Below are 20722 nucleotides of genomic sequence, written 5' to 3'. Positions count from 1 at the left end.
ATTAATGGCACACTATAGTGACTGACTACTAAATTTCTATACATAATTTTAATCGATATGTATACAGTATTATAATAAATGACTGTGAATGTGGAAAGAAAAGTTTACTTCTTTATGTATGTTTAGGGAAAACTTAACTTTAAGACAACCTAGAATACAAACATTTATTGAATGGTTTAAAACACACTATTATGCATTTTTACGCAGCTATAAGGGCATCATAAGTGTTTATTAATGTGCAGTATTTGTCAGCAATTATAACCTATGTAGACATATTCTGCATTACTACAACTATTCATATACCAGCCTCCAGAGCAATTATATTTGCTTGCACCTACATAAAAATGTGTTAAAAAACCATTTATTAAATGTTTTATACTGCTTATACGTGTTAAATAGAGGGACTCAGAGTAAGGTGTGGTATTTTTTCTCTCACATTAGTCTTCAATGTACAATTAGTGGGCACTTCAGCTCCAAATTACATCAGTGCAGCTGTTATCAGTTGCAAGGTCCACTGGTTTATTATTCCAGCAGGTTAGGGAATATACAGAGACCTGTGTAAATAAAAGGAAAACTTTCTTCCTGCAACAAGGGAACAAGGATATGAAGGTTTCTGTAAAACAAACAAAGAATTACATAAATAAAAAGGGCGGTTCAGTTAAGTGAGGGACTTCCCATGCCTCATCCCAGTGAGCACTTATCGCCTCGCATTAACAGAAGTGTGACAGAAATCCCCCGTGATCGTGGCTGACAGTGGCAGACAGTCTTGGATGTTCCCCAGAACAGTACTTGAGTATATTATCATCAGATTTAATGAGTTGAATTGCCTGATCTCATTTAGACAATACCTCTCTCAATAATTGCAAACCTCACTTCACTTTAATGTTTTATTAAAAAAATAAGCTTCACCACAAGGTATCTAGATATCAGTAAATGAGTCAGAAAAACACGTGAATCAAGGCGAGTTGAGCAGATTGAGGTTAGAGTGAGACAAAAACAAAATATGTATCATGACTCTTTGGGGATTTCCACGGTAGATACAGTGCGTACCCTTTGAGTGAAACATTGTAAGGACAGGTGCAGTGACCTGTGGTTTATCAGACATGACTCAAACAGTCATGTATTATTCAAAGCAGGGTTCTGAAAAATATGATTCATTTCAGCAAGGTGACATCACCAGCACAGTACAAGTGTGTTTTGATCTGTTATATATTGATATCACATCTTGAACGTTACGTAAGACTCTCTAACACAACAATGACTTGGCATTTTATACCAAATTTAAGACTTTAGCAATGAATGATGTGAATTATACATGGTTGTCTTGGATTATGTTCAACTGCTCTGCTTTTTTGGGGGGAACAAATCTTTTTCATGAAGTAATGGAACAACAAATATGAGCTTCTTTTTTGTGTAATGAAAACTGGATTCAGCCAGATCTTTTGGCTATGCTAAATTTTACATCAGTCACAATAAATGGGCACTTCATTTGTTTTAACGACTTTGCAATGAACATATTCATTATTGAGGTTTCAGACATCACAGGTGCATCAATAAAAGATCTTTAGCTCCCTCTGTTGACAACAATGTGGAGCAACCTATCAGACTACCTCACAGTTCAGCTTGTGGACCAGTGCTCCCAGTCAGCATAGATCCTGATTCTTAATAGTTATGTTGCAATGCAAGGTTCATCAGCATTAGAGCAGTCAGGAAGCAAATGTGGGCAGTTTTCTTTGTCAAGTTTGCATGATGTAGCTCATTGGCAATGCTACAGAGAGCTGTGACAACGTATTCAATATGATCTTAAAGCTGAACCCATGGAGACTTCAGTTGGTCAACTGTTGTGTGGCTGTAACCTTCAGTATTTAAGACACACTGAATTTCCAAAAGCAAAGATATATAAAAGAACGTACACACTTGATTAAAAGAGATGTCACTTTATTTTTTTATAGTCAAGCATAAGTATAAGCAGTGAAGATAACACTAACTTACAGGTTTTGAGTTTATCATTTTGCACACAATGTACTGATTAAAAAGGGGAAACAATTATGTAAACAACATGTTTTGGATATTCCATTAAAGTTTTCTAAATCAACATACCATATTATTTTTTTGTAGACATACTCACACTTGTTCACCCTCTCTGCCGTCCTCTGACTCATCAGCCGAACGTGCTTTGACTCTCTGCACTCGTGTCAAGTTGGCAGCCATCCTTCAGTTATCACAGTACTGTACCTTCGATGGGGACAGCATCAGCACTGTGATAACTGAACCAGGGCAGCCTGACAAATCTAGCAGTCTGAGGCTGCGCTGTACTCGTCGTCCGGCCAGGATCCCTGGTCAACAGGTGCAAAGGTAAAGTTTTCTTTTTGTGTGTTTTTTTTCCAGCATATTCTATGGTATCAAAACAACAAAAGCTGTGTCTCCAGAATTTCATTTGTTACCATATAAATAATTTTCAAGTAACATCCAGTAGCTAATACTGGAACAGATGAATCTACAGAAGTAATATGTTCATTTGAATACATTAGTTTGGATTTTTTAAATGTCCTTTTGCCCTCTAACCATGCAAAATAAAGCTTTAAAATTCAATTCTCCACATTTCAAATTTGAGGGGAAATATAAAAAGACTACAAGTAAATAAATGATTAAAGTAGGAGCAAAGAAAGATACAAAACATAAACTACAGCCTATTTAATTGTTTGATTCAGGGAATATAATAAATAAAACAGTCCGTATGCCACAATGGGCTCATAGACTCCTTATTATCCAGGTTTCCTTTATACTTTATCCTAAGTTTGTGTCAGAAAATTTTAGATTTGGTGAACGTGGCTCACCAGTATGTCTTGGAAGTTAGACTAAGCCAACATACGCAGTTGTTTTTATTTATTTATTTGGATTTTTAAGGTATGATAGGTTTTGTTATTTGCACAAGCACTGAGGACAGACTCTGCTGTTCATTGCATGATGAAACGTGTACCTGTGAAGGCTGGGCAGTTAGTAATACACAAGCACTGACATGCAATCTGAACACTATGTAGGTCATAGTGTGATTAAAAACAACACTGCTGTTAATAATAGAAGGACTTTTACTTTGAAGCCATGTATTTTGGCATGTTTAGTTATTTTGCAGTCTCTTTCCATTTCTAGTTTTCCATTATTTTGCTTCCTGCTGGTGCACTGAGCTCGTTAATGTTTCAGCTCATTAAACAATTACGGGCACAAAGACTTTTTCCCCCCTCAACCTTTTGCCTGCTAGGACTTGGTCGAGACAAACTACTGTATATTATTCATACCAACCACAAGGCCGAGTGACGTCAGACTTGTTATGATTCTCCGCGCAGGCTCCGCCCCCCTCGGCGCGAGCAGCAGCCTCTCGAGCAGTCCGGTGGCGTCTCTGGCCGACGTATCGGCTCCTCCTCCTGCCCGTCAGTCCGCCCTCCGCACTTCATGTAAACAACTCCATTAGCCCCGCTGCTCTGGGCACTGGCCGAAAAAAAATGTCCATGTCAGAAAAAGCAGCGCAACATGTGCAAAATAACTAAACATGGCAGAGGACAGGCGCGTTGTCACTGCTGAGTGCTCCGTGTGTCTCCAACAAGAGACCCAGGACAGAGAGCGCGTCCATGTTGTATAAACCCTCAATGCAAATAAGTGGGGAATAGCTTTAAAGCTACTAACCGATAAGGTAACAGGCAGAGATACAGATATGGCTCCGGGACTAATGATAGAGACCGTGAACAACAGCCAGAAATGCAATGCGCGCTTGTTGCTGTTTCCTCCAAATAAAAGTTATCCAAATCCAAACGACACCGTTATTTATGGCATTACATAATAACACGCATACCTGCTTTCATAAAGCTAAATATGCTCTTTAAAAAGCGACCAAAGGCGAAATGTAAGTGCAATGTTCGTATTGAATATTGTGCAGCCAAACGTTAACGCCCAGCATTGCATACACACCCCTTTTCTGGGCAAAAACAAACAGCATGCTGTCGGATCCAAATATAATCATTAATTCTTATTTACATTCAGTCCGCGTTAAAAACATTGAGCTGACTTACCTGCGATTTGCCCGTTTAATTCCCCGTGTTTACATGAATATTTTTAATGACGCAGCAAGACCACACAGAGCAACGTGATTGTCGCCATTTTTTGTTGTTATTGAATTCTCACTAAGCCATGTGACAATAATGATCGTGAAATTAAAAGCAGGCTTCCGGGGTGCGGAGACGCAAAAGTTGTTTCGCGAGGCTTGAAAAAAGGTTAATCTTCCGAGTTGTTTGTCTGATGGATTAGTCTGGTGACTCCACTGACTGGAGACTGAAGGCTGTGCGCAATATCTGACAGCTCCGGGACGCTGCCGCCGCCGTATGGCTCGCAACAAGTACTCACTAGATTCCGCCCGTCCGCAAATGCTGCGCGGAATGACAGCGACTCATGTGCTTTTGTGCGCCCGCTGCCAAGCAGTGCCAAAAGCATCAGGAATAACAACCCCACGAGCCGTGATGAAGAATGAAAGTTCTGGATTTTGAGGGGAAATGCTGTCAACAAGTGGCGGAATCCAAGACTAACCCACTTTACTAATTAGTAAGATAATACATGATATCACTAACTCTCATTATCATTTATTTTAATCACAAAACGGAGCCTCAAAATGTAAATGTCACCTTTTAAATAATAAAAAGTTAGTTACTATGCAAGGACAATTACGCATATAACAAAACAAATGAGCTATCTATATTTCTATGGGGTCAGGTGACATTCAAATGCCTGACACGCCCTTTTCTGGCTTGTAATAAATTAGTGGCATGACAGTTAGTCTCCATAAAATCATCAACAAGCCTCAACTTGAACTGAAGTTGTGGTTACGTGATTGACACATTAAAATAACTCTTTATAAGGCTCCCCAAACAGGCTGCTATAAAACTGTCCTTAACCTTCTGCACAGAAAGGCACTCCTTTACTGTAGTGAACTTTAGATATGTTGCAATGAACTGAAATGGTAATTTTATTTCTATTTTAGATTTGAGTTTTGCTTGTAGGTCATGTCCACAGATAGATAGATGGATAGATGTTTTTCCGTCACATCCGTGTGCTTGCAAATTATAATCAGGAGCCACAGTTCCACTCTCTTAAGGCAAACTGATGTCTTAAAGTAGCAGACTCCAGTTGTTGTTGTTCATCATCCCTGCTCCATAAAAACTACAGTAACCAGTTTACCCCGCAAAGTTCGTGCGAATCAGTCATCCGCATTTTTTCTGGATGATGTGCGCAGGAAAAATAGGGCGTTGTGGAGACTCCCTCATTCATTCGCAGAGAAAAGTCTCTTTCTAAGGACGTAACGGGTTAGATCTTTACGAGACGTTAAAGAAAAGGGAAAAAAATAGGAAAAGGGCGTTTCGGTTTGATCCGAGTCACAGAGCAGGGGAGCGTCAACGTGCGCGTAGATTGGGCTCTGCGTAAAGACCCGCAGACCCTTCTGGAGACACGCTGAAATTTACATTGGCAGGATAAGTTTAGAGGTTCTCCACGCTTTGGAGACGTCCACAATTTGGACTCGCAACTGCTCAGGAGTTTAATTGACCTCCTTCTTTTGCGCACAGAGAGGAAAAAGCAACATTTGCGCATCCTAGACATTTTTCTTTTCAGTTGCAGCTCGTGTTTGAGGAAGACATGGCTAAGTTATTCAGAGCAGCTATCATGGGTCCTCCAGGATCGGGGAAAGGAACGATATCCCAGAGGATTGCGCAAAGCTTTGGCCTGGTATATCTGTCCAGTGGCCACTTCTTACGAGAGAGCATAGCGGCAAACACAGGTAGGATACTGTACATCTGGCTGTGTACTGGAGCTCAACGTCAATACTGGCGGTGTCGACAGGAAGAAGCAGTCTGTAGGAAAGCCTGTGTTGTCTGTGTTGCATGAACCCTCCTCTTATAATATCACAGTAATCATCACAAACATGTAAACATAGCTGAAAGGAGATGCGGAATTAAGCAGGGTGTGCGCATTTTCGGATACACATTTGTTTTTTAGAGGCTTATTTGACTGCCAACCTTCACATTTCATCCATGCTGCAAAACACGAGACATTTGGATGACTGCAAACTTATTTTTTCTTTATTTGATTTCACTCTAGTGCAAGGGCTGAACTTGCAGAGGTGTCTTACACCACAATGACTCAGTGTTGCTCCAGTTACCCCTACTAGGGTTTTTACATAATCCTCCAAACTTGCACCTTAAACTATTGATTGTGCCTCCTTTACACTTCCTCATTATAGCCACTCAACTGGAATCCATTTATTTCCAAGCATGTGCAAAGCCTATGTGTACTGATATTGAAATTGGAGTTCAGTGCAAAGAGCTTAAGTGAAAAAATGTGTGTAGAGTTTGAACTTACAGGATAACTTTTCCTTTGTGCTTTGAAAACAAGTTGTTTTTTTAAATATAAACCAGTAAGTTCAGTATGTGTTTTTGTTGATGAATCCTAACTGGCCCCAGATTTTCAGTGTCGTTTAAGTTGAGTAAGGAAGGGGAGGTTACAGGCAGCACATAGCAGTGAGAGTTTTAACCATTTAGTATCTGAGACCAGGAAGTTAGATTAACAACATGCTCCCAAGTGATACAACGCATGTGTTTTGTGATTTTTATCAAGGCCTGGATGGATTCAGCACGCTCTGTCCTGTCTTTCAGCTTTAGAAGCAGGAAGCAGACATGCATTGACTGTCTTTGCTTGTCTGTTGCGTATCAGAGGCAGGTTTAATGGTGAAGACCTACGTAGACAGAAGCATGCTCGTGCCTGACGACGTGATGACCAGACTGATGCTGCCCAGGCTGCAACAGATGATCGCCCACAGCTGGCTGCTGGACGGTATGAATAACAAAGTGCATGATCTGTGCTTTATTCTACTGATGCATTATGGTACACCAGCTTTGTGTCCATTATCTCGCAGCAGCCTCCATCCTTTGCCATAATCATTTGTGGTGGGGGGGATATTTTCTTCATAATGTAGAGTCATTGCCAGTAATGGGAAGTAACAGCCACCCCTTAAATGTGATTGGCCACCCTAGGTGCCACCCCCAAAATCCTTGGACTGATGTTAGAGGCCATCAGGCAAGCATTTTCTACAACTCTGCATGCTCAGACAAAGGGCCCCCAAAAGTGCCGTATGCAGTGCGTCCTTTACGTGAGTCTGAGGGCTGATTCAAAATGGGAAAATACGCTCAACATTATCCTCCATCTGTGGGTAATTAGTGCTGCAGGGTACTGAATCCACTACCAGCGGTTCCGCACATGCTCTTTACTGTTACTCAACCCACAGCAGTCATAGAGGATATCCATCAAAATTTAAATGAAATCAAACTTTTTAAAAATGATTTTTGCCCTTAACATCAGGAGGGTCCATTAAGCTCCCTGTGCTTTTCTAACCTCTAAGTTTCACAATGTATTATTTGTTTACACCCAGCCCTGAGTGACCTTTGTTACAACATGAGTAAGTCTGAAAATACAGGTTTGTGTGTGTTGCCTCATGGTTGAGTTCATGTCACTGTTATTTGATAGCACCCGATACATGATCATCCACATTTTCCCATGCATACACAAGAGCACAAGTACAGGTTGGGATTGGCCTCATAAGTGCAAAGGGTTAGGAAGTAATAAAATATTTACTGGCCGCAACAGTGGGGCTGGTATTTGTTTTCACCTTGTGAGTCTGTGTGTGTCATCGTGGCAAAATGTTGTCCTGGTGACGCCTTTTGGTTCTGAGCACTCAGTCACGTGTTTTTATGTCGGTCTGTTTTGTCAACACCTAACCGTGCCAGACTCCGTCAAGAAACTTGACAGGTGTGTGGTTGAGATCACAGTGAAGGCCGAGTGTGAAGATGGGTGTGGTCTGAGCAAGGGTTGGAAGTAGGGTAGTGTCCATTGCCTCCGAAATACACTTCCGCCTCTGACCCAGTTTTAATCGCGGATCGCTGTATCCTGATGACATCGCAATATGATCTCTAGCTTTAAACAGTTCTTATTTTCCTTTTTTTTTTAGGAAGGTGACATATTTATTTGTAGCCATCAGTAACAGAGATTATGAAGTCCTTAGATGACAAACCAAGTGGATCGCTGTGTCTTTTCCAAGTTAAATATTATCCACTATCTCCACTTTAAAAGCCAAACATTGATGAAACAAACTAGTTGGTGCTATTTGTGTTAAAACCTTGAAACATAATCACTAAACAAATACCTCTTTTTAAGAGGAGAAAGCTGCAACCAAATCAAGGTTACACACACACAAACTCCTGCATTTATCTGAGTTCTTCTTGTTTGTTGACAGCGATAAACTAAGATGAACCCCCCTCTCCTGACCAACTAACACTGACACATCTACATGTATACATCCTCTCAAAATAAACAGACTCTTTCCCTCTTGTAACCTTTGATTGGTGCTTTCCCGTCACTAATTTGTGGGCAGCATGATGCTCTTTTAGTTGCTGACTTAACAATGGAACACACAGAGTGATTGCGAGCATAAGGAAGCAATAAACAGAAGACAAGTGCAAATGTATTCATACCAAAGCTTACTGAAACAAAAACAAGAGGGGGAGGAAATGGCCTTAAAGCTAATGGACTTACATTTACAGTAAGCCTGCTATGTGAACACCCCCTCTGCTTAAATCCGTATTCAGGGCCTCATCGGGGCTGTGCTGACCTCTAACCTCCTTTTAGAGTATGGCAAGATGAAAAAGAGTTTCAATTCAATCACAATTGTAATATACAAGTGCTAGCAACAGGAATGTAGTTGGTCTGTCAGTCCAGACTGAAATATTTCAACAACTAATGGATGGATCGCCATGTAATTTTGCACACACACTCCTGGTCCCCTGAGGATGATTGCTATTGACTTTAGTGACCCCCTGACTTTTCCTTTAACACCGCCATGAGGTGAGATTTTTGTTTTCTAGTGACATATCTCAACAACTATAAGATCGATTGCCGTGAGAGTTGGTACACATATTCATGGTCTCCAGACGATCATTTCTGCTGACCTTGGTGATCCCTCTACTTTGCATCCAGTGCCATCAATCAGGACAAAGTTTTCACTTGTCCAGTACATAAAGATAGATTGCTACAAATGTCATACAGTTATTCATAGTTCCCACTTTGGTGATCATGTGACTTTATCTCTTGTGCAACCTTGTGGTTTTGAGGGAGATGACCCAGCAACTATTGGATGTATTACCATGAAATTTGGTAAAGACACTCACGTTCCCTTCAGGATGAATTGTTATAACTTTGGTGATCCCCTGACTTTTTTTTTTTTTTTTTTTTTATCAAGAACCAACATTTCAGTCTGTCCATAAATTTGTTTTTTTGGCCATTTAAAGTTTATAATGTAATTTTATAAGCTGCAGCTGTACTTTGTGCTGAGTGCTAACCAGCAGCTGTCAGCATTATCTGCTAAACATCAGCATGTTAGCATCCTTGTGAGCATGCTAGCATGCTAATGACTCAAAGTGCGACAGTGCCTCAGTACAGCCTCACAGAGCTGCTGGCGTGGCTGTAGACACAAGGCTCTCTTGTCTTGTCACTACTGCTGGTGGTTCATCCAGGTCATGTAACTGAGAGCATTGTTTTCCAGTAAGTTCATTCACATGTACATAATGTTTTTATTATGTCACAGCTTTAGACTATCTCACTGGAGAACTGGAAACAGCGTGAATCTGAGATTACTTGCTGTCAGCTACTGCTATTAGCAAACACTGAAACAGGAAATAAACTGTGAAATGGCCTATTATTAATGTACAGTGTTCTTCCTGATGTTATTGACTAACATAATCATAACTTGATAAATGCACATTCAGTCCAAAAGGCCATTCATTTATGTGTAACACAAACAAACATGAACACAAACCATGCCTCTGACATTCCTGCTTCTCCCTCTGCTCTCTGTTTAGGTTTCCCCCGGACTCTGTCACAGGCCCAAGCCCTGAACAACATTTGTCAGATGGACCTGGTCATCAGCCTCAACATCCCCTACGAGACTCTGAGGGAGAGACTGAGCGACCGCTGGATCCACCCAACCAGTGGGCGAGTCTACAACATGGGCTTCAACCCACCTCGAGTGAAGGTCTCAAAAGTCTAGAAGTAGTGGCAGAGTTACAGCGCTTGCAATATTTTACACGGCATTTAGAATTTTTTGTGGCAGTTTATCGATTTTCTGAAGGACAAGTTTGTCCTTTCAGTTGCTTTGTGTCAGTGTCTCTCGAATCTTGTAGAAATGTAATGTCTGGCCTCGGCACGGTGGAAGCTTGTCAGAATGAGAGATTGGAACCAGATGAAGGACACTCCCTTTATTCACTACCCCACCATCCTGCACAACAACAACACTTCTGCTGTTTGTTATTTCACTTTACAAGGTTGTTGCGACACCACTGCAGTTTGATCATTTGATATTATTATCTTTCTTAACTTTAATCTGTAGAAATAATCTTTATTCATTCAAAGAACAAGTTTGTAAGTTGCCTCACAGACATAAGACGTGATAAAATGGGCCTCATGCAGCAACAATTCTAAAATTCCTCTTATATTTTCTCTTAATTTTCTATTTCAAAGAAATAATAAGAGAAGTTAACTCCAAATACACCAATTAGCATAGGTAATGCCACCTAAACACTATATAAGGAAAGATGTGCCTTATGCAGAAACTCTGGCACATGCCCAAGAAATGGGGAGATGCCACCAAAAAAAGGCTGTAAGAACATGAAAACTTCTTTAGTAGGAAAATCGACATATTGCTGAATAAACTTAAAAAAAAGTAAAGAGTGTCAGTACTGGTGTTACAGGAAAATCAACAGCCCAGCAATGGCAAAACATTTGTAATGATGTAAATGCCATGTCAGCAGCAGTGGTAGAGGAAGTAGTCTGATGCTTTAGTTTAGTAAAAGTATCAATAAGACACTGTAGAAATACAGTACTATAAAAAAATGTTGTATTCAAAGTACTTAAAGGATAACTTCGGTATTTTTCAACCTGGGCTCTATTTCCCCATGTGTATGTGTGCGTATGATTCATAGGTACAACTCGTTCTAAAATTGGTTCAGTATTGAGGGAGGTGGATGCAGCCGACAGCCGCGAAATTAGCTAAAACGGTAACAGGGGCAAATGCGTCCCGTGTAAGTTTGTGCATTAAAAGTGCTTTTTTTTGCCACTGACCGGTTCAGATTGCCAGTGCTATCTCTGTAAATAGCATACTAAGCGTTTCGAACATTGTTTATATAACATTACCTCCACTGTGTCTGTAGCTCTCTCTACTTCGTGGAACAGCCGTTTTCTTGAGGAAGAGGTGTTTTAGGATTGGATGTCTTCTCTTCTTCAGCTGGCAGTAGTCATCTTGGGAGAAGTGAGCACTGCAGACCTGATGGTCTGCAAGGCGCAGTGTCTGGACAGGAGTGTTAGCATCCATTTGTAGCACAACTAGCCACAACTTCAGCATCTCACCGTCCGACAAAGGCAGCCTATGAAAGCTGTACGGGGTGTTGCGCGACATCCTGTTCTTGCAATTCGGATAAGCACAAACACGAACCATTGTTTTTAATCGATGCAGTAAAACTCTCAACTGTACTCCGGGACAACCAGTGCCACTCGGAGCGGCACTCAGCATGGCTCCTCTGTTTTATTCCGGCAACAAGCAAAGCTCTCGCGAGATGATGTCACAGCCCAGAGGAAGTGAAGGGTAAGGGAAATGCTTAGTATGCTATTTACAGAGATAGCACTGGCGATCTGAACTAGTCAGTGGCGACAAAAAAGCACTTTTAATGTGCAAACTTAAACGGGACGCATTTGCCCCCATATCTACCTTGCAGCTGCCGGCTGCATCCGCCTCCCTCAATACTGAACCAATTGTAGAACAAGTTGTACCTATGAATCATACGCACACATACACATGGGGAAATAGGGACCAGGTTGAAAAATACTGAAGTTATCCTTTAATGCAGAAACATTTTATTCAGTTTAATAAATAGAAACCAGCAAATCTTCATATCTGAGAAGCTGGGACCATGAAATGTTTTTGCATGAAAAATGACTTAAAGGAATATTTCACTAACAAAATGACCATTTGTAAATCAATGAGTCGTGCTGTGTTACTTTGAATTTGTGAAGAAAACCTTGTTTTTCTTGCATGCCTCCACGGAAAATGGTGAACATATTAATTTATTGATTGATTGAGGACCAGGTTTAATAGCAAAACTTTATCAAAGCATCCATTTTCAAACTCTTACACAACTCATGCGGTCTCATTTATCCAGTCATATACCCAGTACTTCCCAAACACATGCATTATCACCGAAACCTTACTATTTAAAAATGAACAGGAAGTGAAACTTATGTACGCTCTCTTCAAAGCTGACCCAGGTGTTTTAGTAAAACTGCATGGGTTTGGAAAGTACTGAGAATACAACGGGTTGGTGTGACTTGGATTGTACTGCGTGAGTTGTGTGAGAGTTTGTAGATAAATGTTTTGATATAGTTTTGCTGTTGGAAAATGTGGACCCCAATCAATTAATAAATCCATATGTTTGCTGTTTTTCCATGGAGGCATGCAAGAAGAACAAAGTTTTCCTTACAATTCAAGATAAGACTGCATGATTAATTGTTTTACAAATGATCATTTTGTTCGTGAAGTATTCTTTTAAATGATTTTCGAAACAGTTTCAAAGTAATTAAGTAAGCTGCACTTTTATATTATCATATGGTTTGTGTGCAAAAATCTTGATTTGTGAAGTAACTAGTAACTTATAAAATAATTGTAATGGAGTAAAAAGCACAATATCTTGATAAAATTTTCTCTTACCTAAGAAAACATAGATGAATCTTAGAAATCAGTGGGTACTAACAAAATAAGAGCAAATCATGGACACGAACAAAAAGAGATAATTTGTTTGTACATTGCTTCCTGTGCGAGGCCCAATGAACATACTTACAAGAGCGTGTAAAACATACATGATAAACATAACGTGTACATGTCCAATAGGCAGTTAACTTTTGAGACGAAATATATCTATCTTCATCAATTATGGATTTTTCAATGAAGGTTAATAAGTCATTGTAATTTTAAGAACTTTTAACATTTTAATTTTTTTTTTTTTTGTGGAAAACCACATCAGACACAAATTGTTATACAAAGCAGAGCGGTTTAATGATTCTTGAAAAATATCTGAAGGGGACCTTTAAATAATTAAAATAAATGGTAAACATAAATAAGTGACAGTAACAGTGAAAATTAGTGGAGTTTTAGAAGAGGACACTGATATAGAGCTTTTGGTGCCCTCTGTCGCTAGTATATCTCTTGTTTGCTTGACTGTGAGGCCATGTACCATTGGCATCAGTTTGCACTGCCTCACGTCAGGAAATTAGTTACATAATAAAATAATTTGCAGCATGTTTTTTTTATTAAACAAAATGCAGAAATGAAAAGGAATGAGGAAAGAGGAAATAGTATGTGACATTTGAGGCATTTCAAACCAAGATATCACCATTGCACAATGGCACATTTTTGCACGAACAATGGCTGGAAAGATCAAAGTTCAAGCAACAACTGGAAAAATATTCCAGATTTAATGGCCAGTGTTGATGTTATGTTCTTGGTATCTTTCCAAACCACCTCGATATTGATACAGTAGTGTGATTTTACTGTGTAATCTCCTGTGCTGTGAGAGTTTGAGAGGTCTTGATTTTACCTTTGCTGCACTGTTCCATGTTTGACCTTGTGTTGCATTCCCCAGGGTAAGGATGACATCACCGGGGAGCCACTGATTCAGCACGACGATGACAAACCAGAAGCCCTGATGGCCAGACTGAGACACTACAAAGATGTGGCCAAGCCTGTCATAGACTTATACAAGTCAGTAAGCACTACACTCACACATCTTTAGTAGCAATTTTCCCACAGGCAGCCAGTAGAGCCAGTTCTTGCTGTCAACATATGATATCACATGGAAACTTTATTTAAACAGATAATCTATCAGATGACTGGTCTTAAGTTCATTAACACTGCAAAGTATAGTATTATTATAACAGAGAATTAAGATTTGGATACTGTCAAGAAGAGCAGTCATGTGCAAAGTTGGACATAGAAGATCAAACCCAGATGTCAAACAATAACAGAACATGGAGGTCATAAGTGGGATCATGTGAATCTGGTTGTTTCTTGATTTAAAAAGGCTTTCATTCAGCAGTCAGCTCTCAAGTCTTAGCTGTTTTAGTGATCAGTCATCTCTTATTTCACACTTTAAATAGAACAAAACAGTGGTCAGCAGAACACTCCCTTTTCTTGGATGTCTTGGATGGTTGTCTGAGTTACAGCTGCCTTCCTTAAAGGAGAAGTCCTCCAGTTTTACCCATCAAAACTGAGGCAACACTGCTGCACATGGGAAAAAAAGTTGTATAAAGCATTTTGCAGCTCTTGAGGGAGCTGCACTAAACCTGATTAATTGCCTCAAGTGGAGTGACTTGAGTCTGAGTCACTTTGGGGCTGAAGACTTCAAGTTTGGATATGAAAAAAAAAATTAGGGCATGGGGAGTTTGACAGAGTTAAAGTTACCAGACCTGTGTAATCTGCTCCTCATCTCTGCTTGAGGCTAGCAGCTCGAGATGACATTAGCTGCCAATAGGATAGCACACCTGAATCTCAACCGAACTGTTTCAGTTAAGTTGCATTGTGGGTTATGTAGGACCCAGTTTTTGACATGGATGTAGATGTATCAGTTTAGATTTTTTTTTTACTTATTTAAAGGTCCAGTGTGTAGGATTTAGGAGGACTTATTGGCAGAAATTGAATATAATAAGTATGTTTTCTTTAGTGTAAAATAAGAATCGTGTTTCAAGTACCTTAGAATGAGCTTTTTATATCTACGTAGCGGGTCCTCGTCTACAGAGATCGCCATGTTGCACTGCGTTTCTACAAAAGCCCTTAAAGAACAAACCAAACACTGGCTCTAGATAGGGCCATTCCCGTTTTTCACATTTTGGCATTTTTGTGTGGCAGGATTTATTTGTTTATTTATTTATTTTAAGTGAAACTACTTTATTCAGTGTTTTTATGGGTTTAAATCACTGGGTACATTTGTTTTGGAGAGGAATAGACCTCTGCAGTTAATTCAGCTCCTGTTAAAATTCTCCTTAAGTTTTCCTCCTTAAGTTTTTAGGGAAAAAAGGGTAGCAAACATTACCAGGTGCTAGGCTAGTGGCTGCTCCAATATGCAAAACAGTGACGAAAAAACACGGATTTGCAACATGAAACTGCTTTATTCAGTGTTTTTACCGGTTTAAATCTCTGGGTCCATTTGTTTTGGAGAGGCAGAGACCTCTGCGGATAATCAGGCTCCCTGTCAAAACCTCCTGAATGCCTGGATCGTAACTTATCAGAGAAAAAAGGTTACATCACCAAGTGCTGCACAGGTGACTCTACGATGTGCCAAACAGCACAGAAAAACCACTGATTTATGAGGTGAAACTGCTTTATTCAGTGTTTTTACCATGTTTACTCTCCTGGTCTGTTTGTTTTGGAGAGAAGGAGACCTCTGTGGATAATTCGGCTTCCAGTAAAAACCTCCTGAACAAAGACCACTAAAGGAATTCTAACCAGGAAAAGTTTCAGCTGGTTGCGATCTGCAATCCTTACCGCTGGAGGCCACTAAATCCCCCTCAATCTTACACACTGTTCCTCTAACTGTCCATTAGTCTGACAATATTATAGGAGCACAGTGTTAAATCCCTGCATTTCTTATTTAAAATTCAAAATATGATCCTGCCATCTCCTGCCATTCAATCAGTCAGTATTTTAATTTTACCTAGCTTTTGTTTTATTTGTTCTCTCTTTTCTTTTCTCAGGTCACAGGGAATCCTGCACTCGTTTTCCGGTACAGAGACGGACCGGATTTGGCCTTATATCAACTCCCTCCTCATCACCAAAATGGACACACAGCCATCAGATGCCTTCCAAACCCAGACACCCTGACACTACTATGAATGAAGGGGCCACAGGAAAACATCACAAAGCAGCCAGAGGAAGTGGGGTGATGTTTGCACATGCTGGCCTCAGCTTTTAGTTTCCTTAATAGTAAGGGTTAGAGAGACAAATACGGACACCGATCAAACTGTAGTCATCCAAGATGTTTCAATCACCGGTTGGTTTTTTAAAGGAAAAGTTGTATGCTGCAAATATTTCTAGAGCTTTATTGATTGTTTTGATTTCTGCATTATCATAGTGAGAGGTTCAGATCCTTTGGGGCAATATCAAAACGGACCATTTTTGTAAATCATAACTTTATGCAAGCACTCACCAACAAGCAGTTTTTTGCACTTTTGTCTTTTATTATCTGCAATTATTCAAATCCTAGCACATTGAATCTAAACCATAGCACATTCAGGGAATCAAATTTAAGGTTCAAAACAAAAGAAAAACTAAATAGTGGAGGAAGAATTCCCTTTATTGTAGATCTCCAGTAGCAATATTTTATAGGGTAGGGTAGAATATTAAACCACAAATCAAAATATTAAGTGTCTCACACCAACATTACCCCAGATAATAAATGAAAGAAAACATAAGACATAGCACTTAGTCTGTTATCTTTACACATTTGATTCATTACACTTTACATTACATTTTTATCATGCTGTTGCCTCCATGAGTATACTCCATATAATACTGGAGTAAAACCCTTCAATTACCCTTCACTGAGGAGTTGTTCACTGAGCACAATCATTTTTATTAAAGGACCTCTATATGATATTCAGATTCTTTATATCGCAGCAAACAACTATTTGCTTTGTAAAGATATAATGGAGTAATGGCGTCCCGAGCAGAAAATGAAGTCACGCTACCTCTGTGTGGAGTGTAATCTGAGCTTCTCTGTTCTTTGTTGTCATAGCCAGTCTGACTGCACATGCATGTTAGCGTGGGTGTTAGTCCCTGTGTGTGTGTATCCCACTGGCTAGCTTATCACTGCCGCTCTGCAATGCGCTCATACAGTGGTTACTGTTGATATTAGCGCAAGCATGGCCCCACCGTCCAGTCCCCGCGGTTCAGCATCATTGCCTTTGTTAGCACTCTTAGCGCTGTTAGCACTGTAAGCTGCTAGCGGCCAGCTCAGCCACCTCCATGTTGAGAGCCGTGTGTAGACAATCTCTGAGTCATAGATACACTCTGAATGTCATATAGAGCTTCTTTAAATTCTCACAACAGTCTTAACCGTCAGATTGAATGAGAGCAATACTGACATCATGTATTGTGTCACATTTAAAGCCAAAACCAATCTTTGAAAGGCATTATTAGGTCTTTTTTTCTCTAATAAGTTGTGCAAACCTGAATGTTGTTTAATATGCTGTGTATAATGCCTACAAGTCAGCTGTTACATATGCAGTGATCCTGCAGAGTCAGTTTTTATTTGTTTGGCTTGATCAGCTCAGAATATATCCATCAGTTACATAAACAACGTGCGCTATGTAAACTGCTATTCTTTTCTTTTTGTATTGAAATTCTGCAGAATATTATGCAATCTGCAACTGATAACATGCAGGACAATCTACTGGGCTGATGCTGGACAAGATTGAAAAGGCCCTCGCAGTCACTCTACAGCACACTCTGTGACTGGGATGAAGACCTGTGCACAGACGAGAGTGTCTTCAATGCTGTTACATTCCTATAGATATAAAAGGTTGCCTTGGAGATTTCGAAAATGTCACAGATGATTGTTTGTAAAATGCGATGGTTTGCAGGGTTTGCTCAACTTTAAGATACAGCTGGGTGTAGCTTTATGAGTAATGCATCACTTTTGTGATTCAGAAGCATGGTGGGGGGCGCATATGTAAAGGTCTAATCTTTCAAACTGTTTGTATAAATCGCTTTTGCAGTGTGAACAACTTTGTGAGTTTTTTTAAAATAGTTTTTTGTAAGTGATTGGTAAAAGTTTGCAATCATTTCTCACCCTACAGAAAAGCTTGTTGTCCATCATCTGAAGTTAAAACATAGGTCACATTTTCACCCAATGGCACAGCAGTTAGCTCTTTACAATAACTTAAGCACACTAGTGACTAGACTAATCTGTGCAATAAACACCAACATGTACAGCTCTGTTAAATGCTTCACTTTATAGTAAAATGTTACTACTTTATTTTTTTTTTGTGAAGCCTCAAAATGGCAACATGCACTAATTCAGGAATTAGCCATAAGTGACCCATCACATGCATTATTTTAAGACTTTCTTTCATGAGGTCAAGACTGCATTGTATCAATGTTTTTTTGTGGCGTTTCTTTCCTCATCTATGGTCTAAAGATAGAAGGTGTTGTATGTTGTACAGATTGAAGGCCGCTGAGACAGTAAAAGACCAAAGATGCAAAAAAAGAAGAACTCTAACACTTCTATTTGATAATGTTTTTGCTTGAGTAACAAGAGGGTAAGATGTCTGACGAAGCAGGGATGGGATGAATCTGTGGGAAGAGTTAGAGCATGTGGTTTACACCTTGGTTTTATGTCGGGGAGCACAATATGCAAGTCTGTGTTGAATGAAAGGGTGTGGTGTCAAACTGTTATGTTGTATGTGACCACACCCCACTGCTGTTGTGTAACACCAGGATTTTTTTTTCTTCCCTATTTTCAAAACTGTGCTGTCCAAACATGTTGCATTCCAAACACAATAAAACTATTTTCTCAAGGCTGCTTTCACTGTTTTTGTATGTGATACCCAACAAAACTGTGCAGAATCTAACTGTGTGGGAGACTGCCAGCTACTTCATACTTTGGTGGGGTGTAGACAGATTTTTTTTTAGATTATTTAACCCTTACTTCACAGTTCAAACACACTGTAAGCAAGAGGGCAGTGTAACCACACACAAAAACACTAACTCTGTGAATGATAAATCTTTGATTCTAAGTGATGCCTGGTTAAACTGCACATAACCTACTTTGAAGACTCTGGGTATGCACCATAGGCTGTTTTTGCAGCACATAAAAATAACAGAAAGGCTTTGCTCCTCCCTTCTTTACGCCTTGATCTTTCACACCACGTGAGAAAAACAGGAAGCAGCACGAGGGTGTGCTAACTGACTAAACACAAAACCCATGGTGGATATTTACGCACAGAAACACACATGCACACACAGGCGCGCGCATCCGAGTACATAGGAATAGTGTCTACATCTCCTCTCGCGTCTAATCCTCCCAGATCTGTAAATAAACCCTGTGTGCATCACAGCTTGGATTACAGTCTCATCTGCTGTGTTTACCTTTTGACAGAAGGTGCAGCGCTGTGTTTTGTGCATGCATGACGCATAATGCAGATTCGTGTATTCCTGGTGCGTCCAAAACCTGAAACGCAGGGTGCTTTTTAAGGCTTTTAAATCGCCTCATGAGCACTTGCAGTTCCTATGGGGACCCCTGCTGTAGAGAAGTGGTGCTCAGCTGTTCTGAGACATAAAAATGATGCATAATAATTCTTGTTTTATTGGTGCATCGTGTCACCAGTGTTGATAGCCACCCTGCTGCCCTTCTCTTGTGTGATTAAAGACATGTCCTGCAGCAGATGCACATGCGTTACATTCAGCCCGTTTCTGAGGTCCATCCCAGGTTTTACCGAGCTGGCTCAGCCTCACTGACAGCTCAGGCACGACTCGCTGAGCGGCGCAGTTTCTACTGTACAGATCCACGAATATCCACTCTACCTTGCACTGCCTGGATTACGCGCATCCACATCATCTGCAGATCTACCAATCGCCATCGCTGGACCCCTGTTTGTTGCTCACATGCCAAAATGTGATTATTTGATGATGCTGTAGCCTAGCGCTGCCTCTTGTAAATTTAGGGACAGGTTAACAGGGAGATACCGGGGAATCCTTGCAGGACTTGCAGTGCGCCTCACTGGGCTGGATAACGCTTTGACCTTTGACTGGCAGCGAATGACAAATCAAAGGTCGGTGGCTGTGCGCGGAGCTGAGGTTCAAAGCGCATCTCCACCGCGGCACAAGACGGCGCTCCCGGGAGAATGGTAGAAAGCGCTCTGAAAGGTAAAAGTCATCTGTTTCTCTTCATTTGATGTGATTCATGATACGTGTTTTATTGGCATGGCTGCTCTCTTAGGCACATCTCTAACCGGGCAGAGAAGGAAAGAGCATCATGATGTGTGGATGTGTGGATGTTATATAATATCAGGCTGCCTCTGGAAATTCACACCGCTTCCCCTCCATGGTGCATCTCTGCTCGGTGGACAGAGAGGTTATCACCAGCATGCACTCACTCCGAGGGGAAATATTCTGCATTTGTTTCCACCTGGGGAGACAAATTCATCCAAAATCACAGGGCCTGTGGCTGGATGCGCACGCGAGCATCACCAATGACATCATTTGGGTTATTTTGGTTCAGCAGGTGTCTTTTTTTTTCACATAGTCAAGTTTAATGAGACATTTTAAATTGTCTGTATGAGAAGTATTGCTGCTGCTGCTTGTCCCTTAAAATTAATGACACCTCAGGACTAGACTGAATTAACAGTGTGAAGGTTGGCGCTTTGATATCAGCTGGATTTTTCTGTCAGCTGATGATGTCGGTAAAGGCGTTTCAGGACACCAGTTAAAGGCACACAGCACCCACTCCGCAAATCCATGTATTATTCTAAGAGAACAGGTTTATTATTATCATTATTATTATTATTAATAGATTATAGCCTGTTATAGTATTAT

At 40.3% G+C, this 20722-nt stretch overlaps 2 protein-coding genes and 1 long non-coding RNA gene across 6 annotated transcripts in view; 2 read left to right on the top strand and 1 right to left on the bottom strand.

The window, feature by feature from the left end:
• Positions 1–1921: 1921 nt before the first annotated feature.
• Positions 1922–4385, bottom strand: LOC144463685 (uncharacterized). The gene is made up of 2 exons (XR_013491724.1): positions 4065–4385; positions 1922–3486 (listed from the first exon to the last, which is right to left on the bottom strand). It is a non-coding gene; the product is annotated as an uncharacterized LOC144463685 (long non-coding RNA).
• On the top strand, positions 2253–18705 carry ak4 (adenylate kinase 4). 3 transcript variants are annotated; one of them, XM_033621829.2, is made up of 5 exons: positions 2253–2355; positions 6751–6870; positions 9948–10120; positions 13776–13894; positions 15883–18705. In XM_033621829.2, exons 2-5 carry the CDS (start codon positions 6762–6764, stop codon positions 16007–16009), a joined length of 528 nt encoding a protein of 175 aa, XP_033477720.1. In that variant the 5' UTR covers positions 2253–2355; positions 6751–6761; the 3' UTR covers positions 16010–18705. The 3 variants fall into 3 exon arrangements, with proteins under 3 accessions (XP_033477720.1, XP_033477719.1, XP_033477718.1); XM_033621828.2 differs by lacking the exon at positions 2253–2355 and adding an exon at positions 4331–4590; XM_033621827.2 differs by lacking the exon at positions 2253–2355 and adding an exon at positions 4640–5818.
• Positions 18706–19801: 1096 nt separating this feature from the next.
• Positions 19802–20722, top strand: part of dnajc6 (DnaJ (Hsp40) homolog, subfamily C, member 6) — a 51386-nt gene continuing 50465 nt past the window's right edge. Inside the window, exon 1 of one of the 2 annotated variants that reach the window (XM_078168952.1) lies at positions 19802–20053. The gene's annotated coding sequence lies outside the window, so the exon portion shown is untranslated. The remainder of the gene's footprint in view (positions 20054–20722) is intronic. The other variant, XM_033621832.2, reaches the window with a different exon arrangement.

The sequence above is a fragment of the Epinephelus lanceolatus genome, chromosome 6, assembly GCF_041903045.1.
Source record: "Epinephelus lanceolatus isolate andai-2023 chromosome 6, ASM4190304v1, whole genome shotgun sequence".
NCBI classification, from domain to species: Eukaryota; Metazoa; Chordata; class Actinopteri; order Perciformes; family Serranidae; genus Epinephelus; species Epinephelus lanceolatus.
The sequence above is the reverse complement of the archived record's forward strand: the minus strand, read 5'-3'. Positions and strand labels throughout refer to the sequence as shown.